This window comes from Pseudophryne corroboree, chromosome 1, assembly GCF_028390025.1.
Source record: "Pseudophryne corroboree isolate aPseCor3 chromosome 1, aPseCor3.hap2, whole genome shotgun sequence".
Lineage (NCBI taxonomy): Eukaryota > Metazoa > Chordata > Amphibia > Anura > Myobatrachidae > Pseudophryne > Pseudophryne corroboree.
The window spans coordinates 775,811,783-775,835,895 of record NC_086444.1 but is presented as its reverse complement, the minus strand read 5'-3'; the positions used below and the strand labels follow the sequence as shown (position 1 = coordinate 775,835,895).

The 24,113-nt window shown below is 39.9% G+C and overlaps 1 protein-coding gene across 9 annotated transcripts in view; it reads right to left on the bottom strand.

The window, feature by feature from the left end:
* Positions 1–24,113, bottom strand: part of RAP1GDS1 (Rap1 GTPase-GDP dissociation stimulator 1) — a 297,477-nt gene that overhangs the window by 153,461 nt on the left and 119,903 nt on the right. For 5 of the 9 annotated variants that reach the window (XM_063917603.1, XM_063917632.1, XM_063917621.1 and 2 more), the window contains exons 3-4: positions 10,707–10,832; positions 8,693–8,818 (exon numbers count right to left, since the gene is read on the bottom strand). In XM_063917603.1, coding sequence (XP_063773673.1) covers positions 8,693–8,818; positions 10,707–10,832 — 252 coding nt within the window. Of the gene's footprint in view, positions 1–8,692; positions 8,819–10,644; positions 10,833–18,612; positions 18,717–18,867; positions 18,883–19,239; positions 19,317–24,113 lie in introns of those variants that run through there. The other 4 variants (XM_063917640.1, XM_063917650.1, XM_063917669.1 and 1 more) reach the window with 4 other exon arrangements.

Sequence of the window (24,113 nt, the reverse complement as noted above, 5' to 3'; positions counted from 1 at the left end):
TGATCAGACACAGATCTACACAGAAAGGGCACATTATATGCTGAAAACACTATCTATAAAAAAGTTTCTATTTTTTTAAATTTATTTTTTAAAGCTCATGCCTTGTAAAATAAAAAAATAAAAAGACACGTATGTAGACATTTACAAATAAGACACAGGATAAAAAAAAAATGCATACATTTAACAATGATAACATGGAAAGAAAGAAAATAAGTTTCGATAACTACAATAGAAAAAAAATAAATAAATAAAAAATGGTTACCAAAAGGACATATAAAAGTCAATGAAATGCTATTTTTAAAAAAAATGCTATCCTTGTGATTTTCTTTTAAGAAGTACCAGGTTATCAGATTACTTTCTATCTAGCTCAGAGAAGACTCATCTCTATTTGTAAGCACCGACTACCATAACCGTAAAATCTGGCACTAGTATAAAAATAAAACTCATGTACTGTAAGGACCCACTTCATATACACTTTACGCTGGAGTTGCATATGTTCTGGAGCATTAGCCGTGTGAAAAGTCACTAACGGACTTTCAACTCTGCATAGGCATCAGAAAGTTCATGACATTGCTAAAAGGATCAAGGACAAATAAGCCAGAAAACTGGATACCGGATGCAGCGCTTAATGGGCGTGTTGTTAGCATTTTTGGGGCAGCTGCGTGTTGTCACACACAGATGCTCTGAACTAAACAATGGCGGCGGGTCTCCTGCACGGGATCGCAATTTCAGCGTGATCGCAGTGGGTGGGTGGTGGGCTACATACTGGGCAGACTTGCCCTGTGATGAGCTGCCCCCAGCATGCTAAAAAGAAGAATTTGCAATCCTTACTGAATAACCCCCCACATCAGCTGATTCAGCAGCAATGTCTGTCAACTCTATTTTTAATTTCTTAAATTATCTATTTTTCTGATAAAATCTATACTTTTCTGGTTACTCCACCACAAAGAACTAATCCACAGAGACAAATTCTAGCCGACTGCCAACACTGAGATCGTATTTCTGGCATTTTAGCGGATTCTGGGGCACAAAAACAGCCCTCCATCTGCCAATGGCAAATCCACCATTTTCAACAAGGTAACCTCTCCCAACCTGCCCACCATACAGTCATTAAAGGGATTTAGCGATCTCCAGACTGTGTACCCAATAATTTATCCAAAAAGGTCACACGGTGCACTCTCACTCCCTTATGTGACCCTGTAGTGGTCATTGTGCCTGATCTATGCCCTCAGCAAACAAGGTAAATCACCATTCATAGTGAGGTCCTGACTATAATGTCATCACCTGCACAAAAAGGCACTTATTAAACCTAACATAACAAGTTGCTCCTCTCACAGCCCACCTTCTACAATCCATAACCTCATCTGAAAGGCCTCATTTACCCAGTGGCCTATTCCAATTCACATATCGGAAGGGCGATACTGTCATGGCTGACTGCTGAACAGACTTTGGTGACTACCCATCAAACTGGAAAAAGCCCTTGTGGTCATTGAATTTAATCAAACATTTTCGTGTTGGCGTGACAAAATCTTATATTCTAAGGTGCTGAAGCATTCGTCTGCCAAATACGTCAAGAGATGACACTAGCAACAGAATCAATAGGAGAAATTGGTTGACAAAAGCCATTCATGGAAATACAGCAAGGTTGATTAGCCAAATAACCAACAGGTCAAGCCAGGCAACTGTCCTGACCATTTCTGCAACACAATGAACATCTGAAGGCTTCAGACTGGCAACTCCCCTTTACAGACAGGAGCAAGCAACAGGACACAGTAATGAGGAAGGAAGTAGACAGAGACATAAGCCAAATATGGGTTCCTACAAGGCATCTAACCCCTGATACGCAGCCTGGTGCCTAAGATAACCATTTTGCAAACACTGGATAAATTACAAATTCTTTTTTAGAACATTCAATACTTTACTACTGTAACTACCTTTAAGTTTTTAGATTAGCATCAGAGTCATGGTTACAAAAGACAATGCATATAAAGTAGTTTTCAAATTAAAGATTTTTGCACTGAAAGTTGTGTGTGTCTGAAAGTGCATTGTTCAGATAAGGAGGAGTTTACTACTCACTCCCAGCAATATGTATCTCCTGTAAAGCCTATCTGATCATGAGCTTGCATTTCCTACTCATGATCATGTGCAGAGCACAAATTTTTACTTTACAAATTTGTTCTTTCATATTTTAAGTTGCATTCAATCTTGTTTTTACCTTTCCTTATCACATACAGAAAAGTAATCTAAGAAGCTACCATACAGCCGGTGGCCGGCCTTAGTAGTGACACACCTTACACAGACAGATCATCCTATGATGTCTAACAATGAAGTCTTAAGGATTTTATCCATGAAATATTTTCAAGGGGGATAAAAAAACAAAAACACATTCCATATCTAGTGCGCCGTTTACCTTATGTCCCAACATACTCATCACCCATTCAGTCCTCATTACATTACACAGCTAACTTCTATCCCGTTGTTATATTCTCAAATATTGCATCATTTGTCATTCACTGTTTAGTCTTGAGACCAGTGGTCGAAGTGGAAATTTTGCAGTGAAGGTATGGAAAAATCAGGGGGTGTTTTACTTAGGCCGTCCTAAGACCTGAGCAGTGAGCACCCCCTATTTCCATATTCCCACATCAAAATAATAACACAATGACCTGGGTCTAAGGTCTGACTGCGCACATAGGCCTAGTGTCTAACAACGGGGTGGTCTAGGGAAGGTTAAATAAGTGAAGGTACCTGAAGCAGTCTACAGTGATGCAGGGAAAGGCTGCAGTGGGGAGCTTTGCTTAGCTCTTTTTTATTCCACAACTGCAACACTCTCCGGTCCTCAGCTTTTTGCTTCAGTGACTGGACTGTGGTAAGTCCTTTTCTTTCTTTCATGGCCTGCTCTTCCTTCTCTTCTTTGGGAAATCATCAGTCCTCTTTAAGCTCCTCTCCCCTCACAGTACACATCACAGCACAGCCCAGCTCCCTTCACCTCACATAACAGTACAGTACATTACCCCTCTCCCATCTTAGCTCCCTTCACCTCACAGCACAGTCCCCTCCCCCATCACGTCACAGCACCCCTCTCCCATCACAGCTCCCTTTACCTCACAGCACAGTACTCCTCCCTGTCACCGTTCTGCACAACACACCTCACCGCTCCCCTCAGCTCAGAGTCCTCTGCAGAAATTTGAATTTTGCACCATCCACAAGCCAATCATGGCTGTCACCAAATTAAAAATGTCAATGGCCAAATTTAAACACAATTTATAAAAATCCATTCCCTTCACTGACACAGGAGATGTATCAAGCCTCTTAAAGAGTGGAGCAGTTGCCCATAGTAACCAGCTTCTAGTTAGCATTTACGAAGCACATTTTATAAAATGATAGGTAGAAGGTGATTGGTTGTCCAAGTAGTCACTCTTTAGAAGGCTTTCTGCATCGTCTCCCTAGTTTCTTCCGATGACCACACTAGCACTGGCACATACTGTAGTTCCCAGGGTGCTTGCTGCTTCCAGGTTTCTATTCAATAAACTACTAGGCAGACTCTTCCTAGGGCAGTGATGTGGAACCTTTGGCACGCCAGCTGTTGTTGAACTATACATCCCAGCATGCCCTGCTACAGTTTTGCTATTTTGCCATGCTAAAACTGTAGAAGGGAATGCTGGGATGTGTAGTTCAACAACAGCTGGAGTGTCAAAGGTTCCACATCACTGTGCTAGGACGACGAGGCCAAAACCTGCTCATGTGAAGGGTTATGGCTAGAAGAACCTATTTTCTGTCACCTACTTCTATGCATTAAGTCTACAAACCACCTATAGACCTTAACCCTTATACACAAAGGCTTGGGAGAGGGAAGTAGGCGAGACAATGGGAGAAATTCAATGAACTTTAAAGTATGTAATTTCTATTCTCTAAATGTGTCACAAGGTGGTACAGTACCCAAGCGTATTAAATATTTTAAGTTTAATAACTCATCCAAATCTAAATAGCTCACATGTTACATATGCCCCACCTGGCCATTGGGAATTGTCTATCCCTGTTCTAATTTAAAGTGAAAATAAATTAGGATAAGCAATGCACCAAGTCTATCTGTCAAAATATAAGTGACAAGAAACATAGAATTATGGGTAGTAATCTTCAGTGAGGTTAAGATTACAATCCATGAACATGTAAAGTTCTTCCAGCTACAGGCTTCTGCAAGTTACTGTTCTGAAGATCCAGAAGAAACAGATTCAATCATCCTCCTCACACAGGGGGAGATGCATCAAATCTTCTAAAGACATGAGGGGTAGCAAACAATCAACTTCAAGCTATCAACAAGAACATTCTACTCCACATGTCATTTTTAAAAGTTTGCTACATCTCCCCCATAGTCTACTCATTATATCCATTTTTAATCACCCACTCTGGTTCTATAATTACCACCATCCGCTTTTTTGCTCATTTTCCTTAAAATAGCAATTTCTAATAAAATAACAATCTACCAATGACCCTGAATATGTTCCAAAATGGCCAGTAATGTACAATATGGCCAGGTTGGTATTAAATAAAGACTGTAATAAAAACAATATTGTGATATCTGCTATAAAATTTCTTGTGCAACTGAACAAATTCTGAAAACAAATTCATAAAAATGATATTCATTACCATCACAACCGTTTCACATCCGTTTTGCATGAGTTGGTTGCTCATTTGATTCAGAGATATTTACAAGGATATTTTTTCCCCAAATTGTACTGTATGAAATTTTATACACTATAGCAGTAGTTCCCAAACTTTTCTGAATCACGGCACCCTAGAGAATGAGAATTTTTTTCATGGCACTCCTAATAGAGAAATTTTGAAAAAGAAGATATTAAATGAATTAAATTGCGCTTATACTGTATGTCATCCTTAGGGTCAGTTGTGTGGTGAGGGACAGGATTTGCTTCTGCTTATCCACAAATTTTATGACTGGCAGCCACCAGCAGTGGTTTTGCCTATTACATTGTCCACAAATAATTTGAACTGGTCCTCGACCACCAACCCACGTCACCATTACAAGGGCCTCGAGGCACCCCAGGGTGCCACAGCACAGTTTGAGAACCACTGCACTATGGTAATATTAAAAATAGGGGGCCTTTATTTTAAAATCAAGTGTGTATGTTATTTATTTTGTTGTATAATGAACACATATTAAAGTTCCCTGTTTATAGTACTCTTATTATACACTTGCCAGGTTTATTAATTACCCTTTCCACAACACTCCAGTTCTGGGATTAGTCCTGCCAGACATCAAACATGCACTGAGCAGCCTAAGGTTGTTTATATTATAGCAGGGGGGACCCCATGCTGGTGGTTTCCATGTTACCTCTTCAAATCGTGCCAATTTAAGAAAGGATACAAACGTATTTTGATTCTGTTATAATGCTACTTTAGAGAAAATAAATGTATTACAGGAAATGGCAATATTATGCTTTGGGAAAAATACATGCTCATTTCTTAGAGGGTAAACTTTTGTTGTATAAATTATGTCATGCTGTATTCATTATTTGTTTAATGCCGGCAAGATTTATATTCTGTAAATATGGCAATTTAACAGAATCAGGCCAAGAACATTTTTGAGATACTGTGACAATAGATACGGATAAACATGTTCCAAAATGGCAAATTACTGCAGATTGCATCAATCAGAAAGGTTAGAGCTGGGAACCATGCAGCAGCTCTGATCACAGCACCAGCTCTGCAGTAAAACTTAATAATCTAGGAGTGGTATGTTCTGACAATTTCATCACAGTTAATCCCCTAGATGCTTTGGATAACAGCCTTTGATCAACAGACTCATTTAAAACATCTTGGGACTCAATTAATGAACTTCCTATTTGTACACACAAAATTGCACAGCAGTGTTTCTTAGCATGCCTTACATGTCTGCATTAAAGTTACTATGCAGTAAAGAATGTATTTCTTAAAAGCTTTCAGCTGACTGCTGGGCTATACAGCTGAAATCTCCTTGCCAGCCGACAGTCGCTTTAGTTTGAAGGACAGCTCAGGATCAATTTTAGGCAATAACCTAGAACGTGCAAGAGGGATATTTGATCCTGAAACAGTTGTCAGTGCGCTGACCAGAGGTCCATCAATGGATTTATAACAAGAGCCAACAGCAAATGCTACTACTCAATGCGGCTTACCCTCAAGCTTGAGGCCTACCATAGACGGGTATCCAACATGGAGTGTACTGATCTTGAGCCACCTGTATGCTTGAATCACTGGGAACTTGTAAAGTAATGGCAACATTAAAAGAGGTGTGGATTATTAGATCTACACTAAAAAGGTCTACAGTCAATAGGTCTACCACTAATGGTAGACATGCATTAGGTCAACAGGGTCAAAAGGTCGATATAGAATAGGTAGACTGTAGGAAAGGTTGACAAGATCAAAAGGTCAACATGTAAATAGTCGACACTTTTTTTCTTTTTTTGTGTGTGTTTTGTCACTTTTCTGCCACAAACAAGCCCTATTAGTGTACCATGTCCCCTTGCAAGGCTCACTCCGCTTGCCATGCTTCAGGCAAGGTGCCTCGCTGCACTCAGCACAGGTTACTGCTCCCAATAGTAGTCCACATGGATGTGTCTACCATGTGTGTCCACCATTGTCATGTCAACCTTTTGACACTGTCGACCTAATGCATGTCTACCATTAGTGGTAGATGTATTGACTGTAGAACTTTTTAGTGTAAATCTATAGTTCGGATACCCACAAAAAGTTGGATTTGGATGTAGTATAGGAGACATATTCCATAGCCAGCTTGTTATACTGTATATTTCAATTACAAGGCAGTGGTGAAACATTACAGCATCCTCAAACTATTTAAAGTGTCCACACTTGTGTGTGTCTCTCTGTGTAACAACAGTTTGTATGTGAATAGAGGATACATTTCAAAATTCCAGGACCTGTTATAGGATGAAGGCACAGCCAAGCCCCAGTATATCTGGCACTACTCTCTTAGTAAGCAGATGGCATAGACACCAGGTGTAGATGGCACTCAGTACAGTTTAGTCACGCCCTCTACAAATGTACAATGTGCTCATGTGTACTATAAATTGCCAATGGAATAAAAGTCTTGGTAAAATTATAAGTTTGTTTCTTATGTGTTTGCAAGTTTACCACTAAAGCTACAAAATAAGCCAAGATAAAATATGAAGACATCATATAAAATTCAAAACTGCGTATAAAAGTTTTTATACCCTCACAAAACTCAAGACATGTTGCTGCTGACTTCAGCTATTGCTCTGTGTGATTTTTCATGACGTTCTAAACAACTCTTGCTGTATTATCCTTCAATACAGTGACAGAAAATGTTTTTTGCCTGGAAAAGTTTCCAGCACAATCACAGCCATTATCTTATTTTGACACATAAGCTCTTTTAAATGAAATGAATCTAGATTTTTGTTCTAGTATTGTTTAAAAACGGAAAGAAATGTCCTTTTACAGAATACCATCTCTCTTAAAAACAATTGCTAAATCACATTATATAAAACTAATGTGTTGGTATCACGTGACCGCCAGTCACCATACAGACGTTGGGATCCCAGCAATGAGATGTCCGATGGGGAGGAGCGAGAGAAACAAAGCCCCTTGCGGCTTTTCTGCGCTCATCACGCTGCAGCATCGGTGGTGTCGTGGGCTCCTACGAGTCGGAATAGTCCCTGTTAGACAGCATGTAAACTATAGGGATTGTGAGGGGGTGGGATGTAGGTGCCGGTATTGTGACTGGCGGTCTCCCAAACCAAACCAATGAGAACCAAAGTTACTAAAGGAAATATCTCACAAACACACACACACACACACACACACACACTTACTCCTCCCTGTATATATTGTATGTATGAAGAGAATGTTAAGAAAGCAGTGCAGGATCTGTGAGCATTACAAATGCTGGTGAAAGCTTAAGAATGTGAATTATTTAGATCACTTAAAAATGATGCAAGGAGAAACAGGCAAAACACAGACAGAAAACAGTACTGAAACGACAGTGTCTAAGAGAAAGAGTTACATTAGCATGCAGCTTTTAGTGGGTTTTGTAGACCTGCCTCTGAACCCACGTTACAGAAAGAAACATTTACAAAGACTGAACCCTGCAGGGTAAAATGGCACATTTTGGCCTGACAACGTATTGTTTCAGCTTTGTAGCTAAGAAACTGATGAACACCCAACTATGTGATTTAACATTTGTCTCAGCAGGGAAAAGAAGAGAAATTAGAAGTGGTGGAGCCCAGGTCCATGTAAAGTAACAGAGATTCGTCAGCAGTTTCAGCTGTTTAAAGGAAAAAGATTCTGAAGCAAATGTGTAAAGAGAAATAGAAGATTAGATTCCATGCAACCGATATTGTGTTAAGTCATAACGTATAAAACAGCTTTAAATGAAAGCAAAAGACAGTTTACCTTTAAATGGCATAATAACAACGTAATGAACACAAAGAATATGTGCCAATACCCAGTCCATTCTCATTATGGAAAGATCTATCAAAAGATCTTACTGTAGAACCTACAGTACTTCATCATTATAACAAGTAATACAATGCTTTATATACTCACATTGCATTATAATGTGGTGACATCTGAATGACAATTACATTTGATTTTCAAATATGTACTTGCTGCATAAAAGCCTAAAGAAAAAAATTACTATACAAATTAATCATACAGTACTTACGACTATCATAGCAAATGTTCCCAAGGGCACGTCCCGTCTGTAGCAACACCTCCTGATCTTTACAATTTAGGAGCTGCACCAGAGGTGGAATCAGACCCGCGTCCACACATGGAATGCGCATTTGTTCTGAAATGACAGATTTTTAAGTCAGTTATTAATTACACATATTAAATGGGTTATTCACTTTAAGATACCTTTTTTTTTTTTTCTTTTATCCAGCCGCCCCATTAAGCAAATACAGCCTAATCAGGACCCCTCCGGTAACCTTATGCCGGGAGCCATATTTTACTAAAGCTAACAGCATATGAAGCCTTGACCCATCAAGTCATCCTGAAGAGAGTGGCCAAGAAGCACTCTGTATAAATCAATTGCAGAGGACTGAACAGACTGAGCTCACAGCATGATTAGGCTTTTTGCTACAGTTGACGAGAAGGTTAGAAAGAATGGCATTACCAAGTATTAACAGTGGATACATTGTTTAATAGTGTATTCATGTCGTACACGTTTTTAAGCAATAATTTAAAAAAAAATCATATGTGATGGTATGCTTAAGATAAAAAAAAATAAAAAAAAAACATTCTTATTTTGTTTCCACAACAAAATGTTTAGCCAAGTGATGTCTTTCTACAAGTCATAGTGGATGTTTCACGAGGACATATAGACTTGAAGTTGCCAAAACGATAAATGAAAAAGAGTAAACTAGATGGACCAAGATGTTATTATCTGCCAACAAATTCTATGTTTCTATGGCATATGTAAACAAAGACAGAACAGGTCAGCACAACTGGTCAGTTTTAGCATTGGCACAAGGTCTGTGCGGCTGGTTTAAAGCCAAATACAGACCACTCAAAGGAGTATCTGAGACTGTACACTTCACTATGTATTATAGACTTTAAAGGAATTCTAGGTTTCATGCATAATTTTTCTAACAATATGCAAACACAGACAATATATTACAGTATATGGACAGAAATACATCCTGAGAATTTGCAGAATGGCTATTGGCCTGTATTACAGTGTATGTATAGAAATGGCTTGAAATACATCCCACACACCTATTACAGCCATGTGAATAAGCCACAACCAAGATTCTATGCTTAATTACTCATATCATGAATACCTCAGTGCCCATGCAAACTGCAGGTAAATGTAATAGTCCCCTTGTATTGCCAGTGTCCACAACACTTATTTTATAATCGCTTCCTACTACTGGCTAAGTTAAAATACCTTATAATGCATCTAGGAATCTGTCTACATTATATATATATATATATATATATATATATATATATATATATATATATCTACATACATATATATATATATATATATATATATATATATATATATTTTATTTTATTTTTATTTATTTTTTATTATTATTATTATTTTTTTACTAAAAAAAACACAAAATGGCTCAACAAATACATAAAAAATAGGATTACATGCCTTGTCTGATTATAATCTCTCTGCGTCTGATGTATACAAAATAAATAAATAAAAAATGACCATAATTTGTATTCTGGCTATAACTTAGTAGATGCTAAAAGCAGGCACACTGATAAACTGACAGTAAGTGGGGATTTAGCTTCCAGGCTAAAGCTCTGTCTATTATGTGTTCACTATTGCTCACAGAATTGTGCTTTTTACATTCAAATCGGACTACAGTGGAGGAGAAAAGTGGTAATCTGGCGAGTGGAAACTAGCAGAATAACCTGTTTACAATGCTTTATTAAATATTAAATAAACATACTGATTTTGGGTTGAAAAAAACCAAAAAAAACCCACAATGTGTAATAAACTAGTCAGGAATAAAATAAAACGTTTATAAACATTAAAAAATAAATATGTAAGCACATAACCGAAAATAGAAAACTAAACCAAACTAAAATGAAATGATAGATAAACTAGCTCTACATAAGAAAATTAAATGAAAATGAATAAAAACATACTGACAAATAAGGTGAATAACTGAAGATGTTCCAGCAGCAAAAGTTCTCTGGGAAAACCTCACCATTTTTTGCTATTTCTGCTATGATGTGAGCTATTTTTGCTGTGCAGCAGGAAGATTGTGAATTCAAAAGACTTGCAAAGACTTGAAGGATCCCACTCTGTTTGATTTTTTCACTGCTCTCTATATCTGAAAGAAAAAGCAATATTTAGGCTAATAAATATGCAGAAACATTCACCCTTGTAGGCTCTTGCTCACAATGATTCTCCTGCTACTCCACTAAAACATACAAGCCAGGCATGTCCAAACTGTGGCCCTCCAGCTGTTGAGAAACGACACATCCCAGCATGCCCTGACACACCTTTAGCATTCTCTGACAGCAAAACTGTGTCAGTGCATGCTGGGATATGTAGTTCCACAACAGCTGGAGGGCCACAGTTTGGACATGCCCGACATAAGCAGTTCCGTATACAGTACATGGATATTTGCATCTTACTGTACAGAGCCATAAAAATGAGATGGTTAGGGAAGATAAAAATGTATTCACAGTAGGAACTTAGGAAAAGAAAAGCATATGATAGCGCAATTACAGGTACAATACATTTTATTTATAGCATATTTATAAACATTTAGTTAAAAAGCAGAGCTCAGAAGGTGGTAGCGGTAATGACCGTGATCCTTGACGTGTTTCTCCGATATGTAGGTCTAATCATATGGTTCATCATACCTTCTGATGAAACCGTTGGACCTACATAACGGAGAAACGCGTCAAGGATCACGAAATCAGCGAGAGCCATGCTCTCCCTCTCCTCATAAGCCCAAGTCCCGCTTCTCCCTCTACTGCAGACATTGAGGATCGTGTACAGACAAATTGCTTGGTATCCCTCCAAAGTGGCGAGTAATATAGCGGTGGGGAGGTAGAGCATAGCGCGTCTTGGACGCTCAAAGATATAGAAACTTATTCTTTAATTAATTGAACCCAAGCTTATTGTGGTCTACTATTCCGGCTACAAAACCGCAGGATTTATAGAACTTTTTGTACTTAGTGGATCCTATACAGGACTATACAACCACACCTGACCAATACCAGCCTATTGTGGTGCATTATTGCTTTTTATCAGATATACACATTTTTAGTTGTTTAAAAGTATATCTAATCATGATAAAAATATAATTAATGTTCTCCTTCCTAAATAGCGTGACAGTCTCATCTAAATTTTGGATTACATTTTTTTCTATTCATTAAAGGGATTTTAAGCTGCTGAATAAAATGAAATGAAATACTTTGGTAGTCATGCAATATTAATCTATTTAGGAAGAAAAATCAGAAAGGATTATAGAAACATTATTATTATTATTATAGAACGGATTATATAGAAAGGATTTTTGTAAATAAAGTCAGTTTAATGTATTTTTAATGACTGCTCAGAAGCAAACCAGCAATATTCCACCAACAGCACCACACACATATATATATATATATATATATATATATATATATATATAAGCAAGAAGGACTGTGGCACTCAGAGACTTAATGCAAAATTCTTAGTGTATTAAAACAAACATCTGGAATCCAACGTTTCGGGGTTGGCACACCCCTTTGTCAAGGAGAAACAGCAATGCTCCGTATTTATCCACATAATCAACATCAATTCAGCTGATGGAAATGATACAAAGGGCAGGGTCTACAAGTATCAGAAACTACCAATAGTTATAGAACACTGCAATTAAAGTCCACATAAAACTTCAAATTCACAATATACACACAATTATATCCACATTACAGCTCATTGTACAATACATACCTAGATAGACTTCAAAAAAAAAAAAAAAAAATATATAAATTTGGTTGAAATTAGATGATGTTACGTTCCCTAAAAGGGATAAAGATAATAAGATTTTACTTACCGATAAATCTATTTCTCGTAGTCCGTAGTGGATGCTGGGACTCCGTAAGGACCATGGGGAATAGCGGCTCCGCAGGAGACAGGGCACAAAATAAAAGCTTGAAATATCAGGTGGTGTGCACTGGCTCCTCCCCCTATGACCCTCCTCCAAGCCAGTTAGGATACTGTGCCCGGACGAGCGTACATAATAAGGAAGGATATTGAATCCCGGGTAAGACTCATACCAGCCACACCAATCACACCGTACAACTCGTGATCTGAACCCAGTTAACAGTATGATAAATTTAAAGGAGCCTCTGAAAAGATGGCTCAACAATAATAACCCGAATTTTTTGTAACAATAACTATATACAAGTATTGCAGACAATCCGCACTAGGGATGGGCGCCCAGCATCCACTACGGACTACGAGAAATAGATTTATCGGTAAGTAAAATCTTATTTTCTCTAACGTCCTAAGTGGATGCTGGGACTCCGTAAGGACCATGGGGATTATACCAAAGCTCCCAAACGGGCGGGAGAGTGCGGATGACTCTGCAGCACCGAATGAGAGAACTCCAGGTCCTCCTCAGCCAGGGTATCAAATTTGTAGAATTTAGCAAACGTGTTTGCCCCTGACCAAGTAGCTGCTCGGCAAAGTTGTAAAGCCGAGACCCCTCGGGCAGCCGCCCAAGATGAGCCCACTTTCCTTGTGGAATGGGCTTTTACTGATTTTGGCTGTGGCAATCCTGCCACGGAATGTGCAAGCTGAATTGTACTACAAATCCAACGAGCAACCGTCTGCTTTGAAGCAGGAGCACCCAGCTTGTTGGGTGCATACAGGATAAACAGCGAGTCAGTTTTCCTGACTCCAGCCGTCCTGGAAACATATATTTTCAAGGCCCTGACAACGTCCAGCAATTTAGAGTCCTCCAAGTCCCTAGTAGCCGCAGGTACCACAATAGGTTGGTTCATGTGAAATGCAGAAACCACCTTAGGTAGAAATTGAGGACGAGTCCTCAATTCCGCCCTGTCAGAATGAAAATTTAGGTAAGGGCTTTTACATGATAAAGCCGCCAATTCTGACACACGCCTAGCTGAAGCCAAGGCCAACAGCATCGACACCTTCCACGTGAGATATTTTAAATCTACCGTAGACAATGGTTCAAACCAGTGTGATTTTAGAAATCTCAACACAACATTGAGATCCCAAGGTGCCACTGGAGGCACAAAAGGAGGCTGTATGTGCAGCACCCCTTTCACAAATGTCTGAACTTCAGGTACTGAAGCCAGTTCTTTTTGGAAGAATATCGACAGGGCCGAAATTTGAACCTTAATGGACCCTAATTTTAGGCCCATAGACAGTCCTGTTTGCAGGAAATGCAAGAAACGACCCAGTTGAAATTCCTGTGTAGGGGCCTTCTTGGCCTCACACCACGCAACATATTTACGCCAAATGCGGTGATAATGTTTTGCGGTTACTTCCTTTCTGGCTTTTACCAGAGTAGGGATGACTTCTTCTGGAATGCCCTTGTCCTTCAGGATCCGGCGTTCAACCGCCATGCCGTCAAACGCAGCCGCGGTAAGTCTTGGAACAGACAAGGCCCCTGCAGTAGCAGGTCCTGTCTTAGAGGTAGAGGCCACGGTTCGTCCGTGAGCATCTCTTGAAGTTCCGGGTACCAAGACCTTCTTGGCCAATCCGGAACCACGAGTATAGTTCTTACTCCTCTCCTTCTTATGATTCTCAATACTTTCGGTATGAGGGGCAGAGGAGGGAATACATACACTGACTGGTACACCCACGGCGTTACCAGAGCGTCCACTGCTATTGCCTGAGGGTCCCTTGACCTGGCGCAATATCTGTCCAGTTTTTTGTTTAGACGTGACGCCATCATGTCCACCTTTGGTCTTTCCCAACGGTTTACAATTTGGTGGAAGACTTCTGGGTGAAGTCCCCACTCTCCCGGGTGAAGGTCGTGTCTGCTGAGGAAGTCTGCTTCCCAGTTGTCCACTCCCGGAATGAACACTGCTGACAGTGCTATCACATGATTTTCCGCCCAGCGAAGAATCCTTGCAGTTTCTGCCATTGCCCTCCTGCTTCTCGTGCCGCCCTGTCTGTTTATGTGGGCGACTGACGTGATGTTGTCCGACTGGATCAACACCGCCTGACCCTGAAGCAGAGGTTTTGCTTGAATTAAGGCATTGTAAATGGCCCTTAGTTCTAGAATGTTTATATGAAGAGATGTTTCCATGCTTGACCACAAGCCCTGAAAATTCCTTCCCTGTGTGACTGCTCCCCAGCCTCTCAGGCTGGCATCCGTGGTTACCAGGATCCAATCCTGAATGCCAAATCTGCGGCCCTCTAGTAGATGAGCCCTCTGAAGCCACCACAGGAGAGACACCCTTGTCCTTGGCGACAGGGTTATCCGTTGATGCATCTGAAGATGCGATCCGGACCATTTTCCCAGTAGATCCCACTGAAAAGTTCTTGCATGGAATCTTCCGAATGGAATCGCTTCGTAAGAAGCCACCATTTTTCCCAGGACCCTTGTGCACTGATGCACTGAGACCTGTCCTGGTTTTAGGAGGTTCCTGACTAGCTCGGATAACTCCCTGGCCTTCTCCTCCGGGAGAAACACCTTCTTCTGGACTGTGTCCAGAATCATTCCTAAGAACAGTAGACGTGTCGTTGGAACCAGCTGCGATTTTGGAATATTTAGAATCCATCCGTGCTGACTTAGCACTACCTGAGATAGTGCCACTCCGACTTCTAACTGTTCCTTGGTTCTTGCCCTTATCAGGAGATCGTCCAAGTAAGGGATAATTAAGATGCCTTTTCTTCGTAGAAGAATCATCATTTCGGCCATTACCTTGGTAAAGACCCGAGGCGCCGTGGACAATCCAAACGGCAGCGTCTGAAACTGATAATGACAGTTTTGTACTACAAACCTGAGGTACCCTTGGTGAGAAGGATATATTGGGACGTGGAGATAAGCATCCTTGATGTCCAGCGACACCATATAGTCCCCCTCTTCCAGGTTCGCTATCACCGCTCTGAGTGACTCCATCTTGAATTTGAACCTTTTTATGTAAGTGTTCAAAGATTTTAGATTTAATATTGGTCTCACCGAGCCGTCCGGCTTCGGTACCACAAATAGTGTGGAATAATACCCCTTCCCCTGTTGTAAGAGGGGTACCTTGATTATCACCTGCTGGGAGTACAGCTTGTGAATGGCTTCCAGAACTGCCTCCCTGTCGGAGGGAGACTTTGGTAAAGCAGACTTCAGGAACCGATGAGGAGGAAACGCCTCGAATTCCAGTTTGTACCCCTGTGATACTACCTGTAGAATCCAGGGATCCACTTGCGAGTGAGCCCACTGCGCGTTGAAATTCTTGAGACGGGCCCCCACCGTGTCTGAGTCTGCTTGTAAAGCCCCAGCGTCATGCTGAAGACTTGGCAGAAGCAGGGGAGGGCTTCTGCTCCTGGGAAGCGGCTGCATGGTGCTGCCTTTTTCCTCTTCCTCTGCCCTTGGGCAGAAAAGAGTGACCTTTTGCTCGCTTGTACTTATGGGAACGAAAGGACTGAGTTTGAAAAGACTGTGTCTTTTTCTGTTGATGTGAAGTAACCTGGGGTAAAAAGGTGGATTTTCCAGCCGTTGCCGTGGCCACCAGGTCTGTTAGACCAGCCCCAAATAACTCCTCCCCCTTATACGGCAATACTTCCATGTGCCGTTTGGAATCTGCGTCCCCTGACCACTGTCTGGTCCATAATGCTCTTCTGGCAGAGATGGACATTGCGCTTACTCTTGATGCCAGGGTACAAATATCCCTCTGCGCATCACGCATATATAGCAATGCATCCTTTAAATGTTCTATAGTTAACAGAATATTGTCCCTATCCAGAGTATCAATATTCTCAGTCAGGGAATCCGCCCATGCGACTCCAGCACTGCACATCCAGGCTGATGCGATTGCTGGTCGCAGTATAACACCAGTATGTGTGTATATACTTTTCAGGATATTTTCCAGCCTCCTATCAGCTGGTTCTTTGAGGGTGGCCGTATCAGGGGACGGTAACGCTACTTGTTTAGATAAACGTGTGAGCGCCTTATCTACCCTAGGGGGTGTTTCCCACCGTGCCCTAACCTCTGGCGGGAAAGGGTATAGTGCTAATAACTTATTAGAAATTAGCTGTTTTTTATCGGGGGAAACCCACGCTTTATCACACACCTCATTTATTTCCTCAGACTCAGGAAAAACTATTGGCAGTTTTTTCACACCCCACATAATACCCGCCTTTGAGGTATTTGTAGTGTCAGAAAGGTTCAATGCCTCTTTCATTGCCGTGATCATGTAACGTGTGGCCCTACTGGACATTACGTTTGTCTCGTCACCGTCGACACTAGATTCAGTATCTGTATCTGGATCCGTGTCGACCCACTGAGGTAGCGGCCGTTTTAGGGCCCCTGAGGGTGTCTGAGACGCCTGAACAGGCACTAATTGATTTGCCGGCTTTCTCATGTCGTCAACAGTTTTTTTGTAAATTGCTGACATTATCACTTAATTGCTTAAACACAATCATCCAGTCAGGTGTCGACTCCCTAGGGGGTGACATCACTAACACAGGCAACTGCTCCGCCTCCACCTCATTTTCCTCCTCATACATGTCGACACACGCGTACCGACACACAGCACACACACCGGGAATGCTCTGATAGAGGACAGGACCCCACTTAGCCCTTTGGAGAGACAGAGGGAGAGTCTGCCAGCACACACCCAGCGCTATATATATATATATAGGGATAACCTTATATAAGTGTTAATCCCTTATAGCTGCTGTTAATCTAGTTATTTGCTGCCAAAATGCCCCCCCTTCTCTTTTTTACCCTGAATCAGATGCAGTACTGCAGGGGAGAATCAGGGAGCCGTCCTTCCAGCGGAGCTGTGAGGGAATAATGGCGCCAGTGTGCTGAGGAGATAGGCCCCGCCCCTTCACGACGTCCTTAACTCCCGCTTTTTTGTGTAAAATGGCAGGGGAAAAAATACATCCATATAGCCCTGGAGCTATATGTGATGTATTCCTTTTGCCAGCTAAGGTATATGTGTGTTATATTGCGTCTCAGGGCGCTCCCCCCCAGCGCCCTGCACCCTCAGTGACCGGAGTGTGAAGTGTGCTGAGAGCAATGGCGCACAGCTGCGGTGCTGTGCGCTACCTTAGTCTTGAAGACAGGATGTCTTCTGCCGCCGCTTTCACCGGACCTTCGTCTCTTCTGGCTCTGTAAGGGGGACGGCGGCGCGGCTCCGGTGACCCAACCAGGCTGAACCTGTGATCGTCCCTCTGGAGCTAACGTCCAGTAGCCTAAGAAGCCCAATCCACTCTGCACTCAGGTGAGTTCGCTTCTTCTCCCCTTAGTCCCACGATGCAGTGAGCCTGTTGCCAGCAGGACTCACTGAAAATAAAAAAACCTAACTAAACTTTTATTCTAAGCAGCTCTGGAGAGCTACCTAGTTTGCACCCTTCTCGGCCGGGCACAAAAATCTAACTGGCTTGGAGGAGGGTCATAGGGGGAGGAGCCAGTGCACACCACCTGATATCTCAAGCTTTTATTTTGTGCCCTGTCTCCTGCGGAGCCGCTATTCCCCATGGTCCTTACGGAGTCCCAGCATCCACTTAGGACGTTAGAGAAAAAGTAGTTTTTTGTCACTCAAATGATTGTTAATAGGAAATGTTCCTGTAACATCCTGTTTACCATTAAAATAACATAGATGCTACCAACAAATCAGAGAAGATATAACAACAACTTCCTCAATTGATTATAAGAAACCATGCTGATGTCAGTATTTAATGTAAGGTATTTAAGGTGATTCAAATAGAAGAACTTTTTTATCCCAAACTAATTAATAAATGATGTCTTTAATCTAACATGCAATGGGGAGTGGTATATTCAATCAATCATTAGAGAGCCAATTAAGTTCACAGCTGTAATTTATAACCAGCAAGAAGAACTTTTTAACATCTGAAATACTAATCTTAACATCATATGGTATTTAATATTTGCACTAAATTAGTCTGGTTCTTACCTATTTTCAATCAAGAATGGTGGAACCTTATAGTCTACCTCTGTTTATACATGTCACCAAACAGAGAACTTAGGAAAATTTCAAATCCTGAACGAAACTATTCCCTGTGGACAAGTAAATCTAAATCAGTATATTACAATCATACTAAAATTAAGTAGTTACTCTTAAATTAAGGAATCCATTCATCTAATAAATTTTCAAAAAGACCATCCAATAACCAAGTTCCAAATATACAATTATAGTACTCAAACTTACTTTTTACAGGAACAAGTGCAACCTCACTGAATCCCAACTACAGAATGAGAGGCAATATAAGGACATCCCTTTATAGCTCCCTTGATATTACATCACTTCCTGCTGGCTGATTAATTAATTTATTATTAGTTAGTGATGTGTTAAGACCTCATAGTACTATGTGGAATGCCATTCTTACTGGTTACCTAACAGATCCCCTAAATGATGTCTTTAATCTAACATGCAATGGGGAGTGGTATATTCAATCAATCATTAGAGAGCCAATTAAGTTCACAGCTGTAATTTATAACCAGCAAGAAGAACTATTTAACATCTGAAATACTTAACCTCATATGGTATTCAATATTTGCACTAAATTAGTCTGGTTCTTACCTATTTTCAATCAAGAATGGTGGAACCTTATAGTCTAACTCTGTTTATACATGTCACCAAAAAGAGTACTTAGGAAAAATTTCAAATCCTGAATGACACTATTCCCTGTGGACAAGTAAAACTAAATCAGTATATTACAATCATATTAAAATTAAGTAGTTACTCTTCAATTAAGGAATCCATTCATCTAATAAAATTTCAAAAAGACCATCCAATAACTAAGTTCCAAAAATACCAATATAGTACTCAAACTTACTTTTTACAGGAACAAGTGCAACCTCACTGAGGGGCAGATTTATTAAGCTCGGTGAAGTGATAAAGTGAAAGGTGATAACGCACCAGCCAATCAGATCCTAACTACCATGTCACAGGCTGGGTTTGAAAAATGTCAGTTAGGAGCTGACTGGCTGGTCCTTTATCACCTTCCACTTTATCACTTCACCAAGCTTAATAAATCTGCCCCTGAATACCAACTACAGAATGAGAGGCAATATAGGGGCATCCCTTTATAGCTCCCTTGATATTACATCACTTCCTGCTGGCTGATTAATTAATTTATTATTAGTTAGTAATGTGTTAAGACCTCATAGTACTATGTGGAATTCCATTTTTACTGGTTAACTAACATCAATTCTGCTTCCTGACATTATAAAAATAAGAGGGGACAAAATCTGAACGCTACATGCATTCCACTCTCGCGTGCGTGTCAACGCACCGCACTTCCGGTTCCGGCGGGAGTACGCACCGCGTGCGTGTCACAGTCACGCACTTCCGGCGGAAGTACATCACATGCGAGTCACGATCGCTGTTTGCGTGCCATGGTCCCGTAGTTCGATGGAGATGTGTCAGCGGATGTTAAATTTTGTGGTTAACTTTAGGGATTCTTTCTGTGATGAATAAAGATTAAACAAAAATTCTTTATAAGGTCTACTATTAAAGAGTTCTTTGGTCATTAAAGTCAAACTCTTTTTTCACAGTTAGAATTGTAACATTAATATTGAATTCTAAATAGTAATAAAGTGCTGTTATCTCATCAATTAAATAAAGGTATTAATAGTGCTATTTATTAAATAAGTGTTAATCAATATAAGTGACCAATTTGTGATAAATAATATTAATTATAAACTATTTGATAAAAAAATATACTTAAAGTGACTTATTGCAATAATAACTAATAGTATTGATACGACATGTTTCAAATTTAAAGTTTAGTGTTTAATTGTCTGGTTCAAATTACACCGACAATATTAATATAACCAACATCAACATGATTTCCCATTTACAGATAGATTCACCACATATTACATTTCATAAGAGTTATATATTGATAGACCATGAACATACTATATATACTTAAATCATCCCTAAGTTGTATATTCCTTTTATCAAACTTAAACTAAAAAAACTATAAACATAGGGGGAGGGGGGGGGGACGGGGACTGTAAGATGGCCGGACTAATAATAGGAATGGTTAAATACTATTCACTTCTCTTTTATTATGAAGACTATTATAGGAAAGACACAATATCAATATCTTCGTTTAAGCCACCAGGAGTGAGAGTGTTCAAAGAGTAGATCCAAAATGTCTCCTGTTTGGATAAAGTTAGATCTCTACTTTTTCCTCTAGGATCTGATGGAATGTATTCGAGAATGGTAAAGGAGAAATTCTCCTTAGTCACAACTGAATTGTGTTTATCCATAAAGTGTCTGGGGAGACTATGGGACGTCAGTTTGTTTTTCACGTTCCTCATATGTTCTTGTATTCTGATTTTAATCATTCTCTTAGTTTTGCCTATATACGATAGGCCACAGCTGCAAGTGATCCGATAGATAACATATTCAGTGTTACAGTTCACAAGGTGTCCTAATTTGTACCATTTCCCTGTTTCCATTTTAATATTAATGGATTTACGTTCCATAAATTTACAACAGATACACTTTGAACATGGATAACAACCCTTTGTAGGTATAATGGAGTCTGGACAGCTTCTGTGTTGTACTAAGTCAGATAGTCTACTTGGTGCTATTATACTTTTCAGATTGGTGGATTTCTGGAAGACCAGGTTAGGTTTATTTGGAAGCGTAGAGCCCAAAATTGGGTCCTTCAAAAGTAAACCCCAATGGCGTTCCAGAATTTTTCTAATTGAATGATTTTCACGGTTAAATTGTGTAATAAAAGGTCTTAACTGTTGTCTTGCTGGTTCAATCTTATCCTTAGGAAGTAACATCTTATCTCTTTCTTGTAGAGATGCTTTTATTTTGGCCTTAGAGACCATATCAACAGTATAGCCCCTTTCTTCAAATCTCTTTTGTATGACTGCTGCCTGATCCCAGTAGTCTTCAATGCTGGTACAATTACGTCTTAAACGGAGAAATTGAGCGTATGGCACATTGTTTTTCCATGCTGGAAAATGACAACTAGTTTGCGGGATGTAACTATTGGTGTCCACTTCCTTAAAAAACGTTTTTGTACTAATCTTTTCACCTACTGTTCCCATTAAGGTGAGATCAAGATTGTCTATCTTCTGCGAATCAGTTTGATAGGTGAACTTTAAATTCAGATCGTTGATCTGAATGGAAGCCATAAAGTCATCAATACTAGCTCTATCTCCTTTCCATATGAAAAGAAGATCGTCTATGTATCTGCGATAGAAAACAATGTTTTCACAATATTCAGAACCATAAACAAATGTATCTTCCCATTCCTTCATAAAAAGGTTAGCGTACGATGGGGCAAACTTAGTCCCCATCGCTGTACCTTGTTTTTGTAAATAGAATTTGTTGTTAAATTCAAAAAAGTTGTGGTTTAGAATAAATGTTATGCCTTCCAGCAGAAATGACACATCCTTTTTGGATAATTCGGGATCATTAGATAGAACTGCTCTAATTGACTCTATACCCTTAGAATGCGGGATAGAAGAATATAGCGCTTGGACGTCCAGAGTGAGCCAATAATAATCCTTTATCCAAATAAAGGAATTTAGTTCCTGGAGGACACTTGTAGAATCTTTAAGGTATGAGTCCATTTTAGTTACATAAGGTTGAAGTCGAATATCAATATAGTGCGACAAATTAGAAGTTAGAGAATTCACTCCTGCCACTATAGGTCTTCCTGGCGGATTTGTATTACTTTTATGTATCTTTGGTATGTGATAAAAGTTCGGCACTATTGGATGTTTCACGTCCAAATAATCGAACTCATCCTTGCAGATCAAATTGTCCCTCAACGCTCTCATTAACAGACAGGTCAATTCCTCTTGGTAAGTTTTAGTAGGATTGCCAGGTAATTCAATATATGTATGCCCATCTAGTAGTATACTAGAAGCCTCATTCAAATAGGCTTCTCTTGTCTGAAGGACCAAAGCTCCTCCTTTATCGGCCCCTTTAATCACTATGCTATTATCTTTTTTAAGGGACTTCAAGGCTGATTCTCTTGAGGGTTCAGATTATTTCCATATTTAGAACTTTTTGATTTCATTTTTCTAAAGTCCTCCTTAACAGACTCATAAAATATGTCCAAATTACTACTTTTAGATTCTACAGGGTAAAACTTAGAAGGTAATTTTACCAATGGAGGTTTCTCTTTATTGGAACTTTCAATTGGGGGATTTTTAAGAAAATGTCTATGGATGGTCAATTTCCGAATATACTTATTAAGGTCTATAAATAAATTAAATTTATTTACATGTGAATCCGGCGCAAATTTTAAACCCTTCTCTAATAAGGAGCTTTCCGCTGTTGATAACTGTCTCTTTGCGATATTGACAACCCCAGATGGGACTTCTCTTGATGGAACAGTGCTCTTCGTTTTTTCGGGCTTCTCTCTGCCCCCTCTACATCCTCGTTTCCTCCATTGTGTCCTCTCTTCACACCCTGTGGAGAATCTAATCTTGTGTGAAGCTCCTCTTTTTGTTGTTGTATGCGAGGAAATCTGTGTCCTCGTCGTTCTTCTAAAAAATGGCCTCTCTGTTGCCTAACTGGAGTAGGGGATCTGTCAGTATTATATCTACCCCTATACGAATAGTTCCCTTGATCAGATCTATCACGAAAAGAAACCAATCGATTCCTTTGTCCACCCTGTTGTGAGGGGTATCTATTCCTATAGCCCCTCCATTCTTCTCTCCGATTGTAATGGGGGGATTGATAGTTCCTTCTGGATCTATTATGAGATTGTTGGCCTCCATAGTTCCCACGATACTGTCTATAGTCACCCTGGTATCTCTTATCATACCGTGAGTGATTCATCAATGGTGCCTGAGTTCTCTCTTCCATCCTCCCTTCATTAATGGGTAAATGATGTATCTGGCCAGATATGTAATCATTTCTATCTCGCAAAAATTTCTTCTGTTTACGTGATATAATTTCTTCTTCAGTACTATCTAGTTTGTGGTGCAGATCCACCACATCCCGTTTGAACTCCTCACTATCATCAAATTTATTGGCTTGTAATTCAATTTTCTTGATTTCTTCCTCAATACGACCTAATTCCCTCTTCCTTTCAGAAATAATCAAACCAATGAGTTTATTGGAACAATCATCTAAGATCGAATTCCAATTGGTGATAAAGCTTTCATTTCCTCCTCCTATCGTAGGTGTCTTATGTAGCCTTAGGCCTCTTGGGATCCTTCCTACTTCAAGATATTTCTCCAATGTAACTATATCATACCAATTATTAAGTTCTTTTACTGCTAACTTTTCTACCAGATTAAGGTAGCCATAATAATCATCCTCATCTGCTTGAAACACCTGTTCTTCCTCATCAAAAATATTTTTAGCTTTTAACTGTCTTTTTGATCTATCGCTAAAAATCGGCATTTTTGGTAAAAGCTGCAATTTTGCATTAAGTCTCTGAGTGCCGCAGTCCTTCTTGCTCG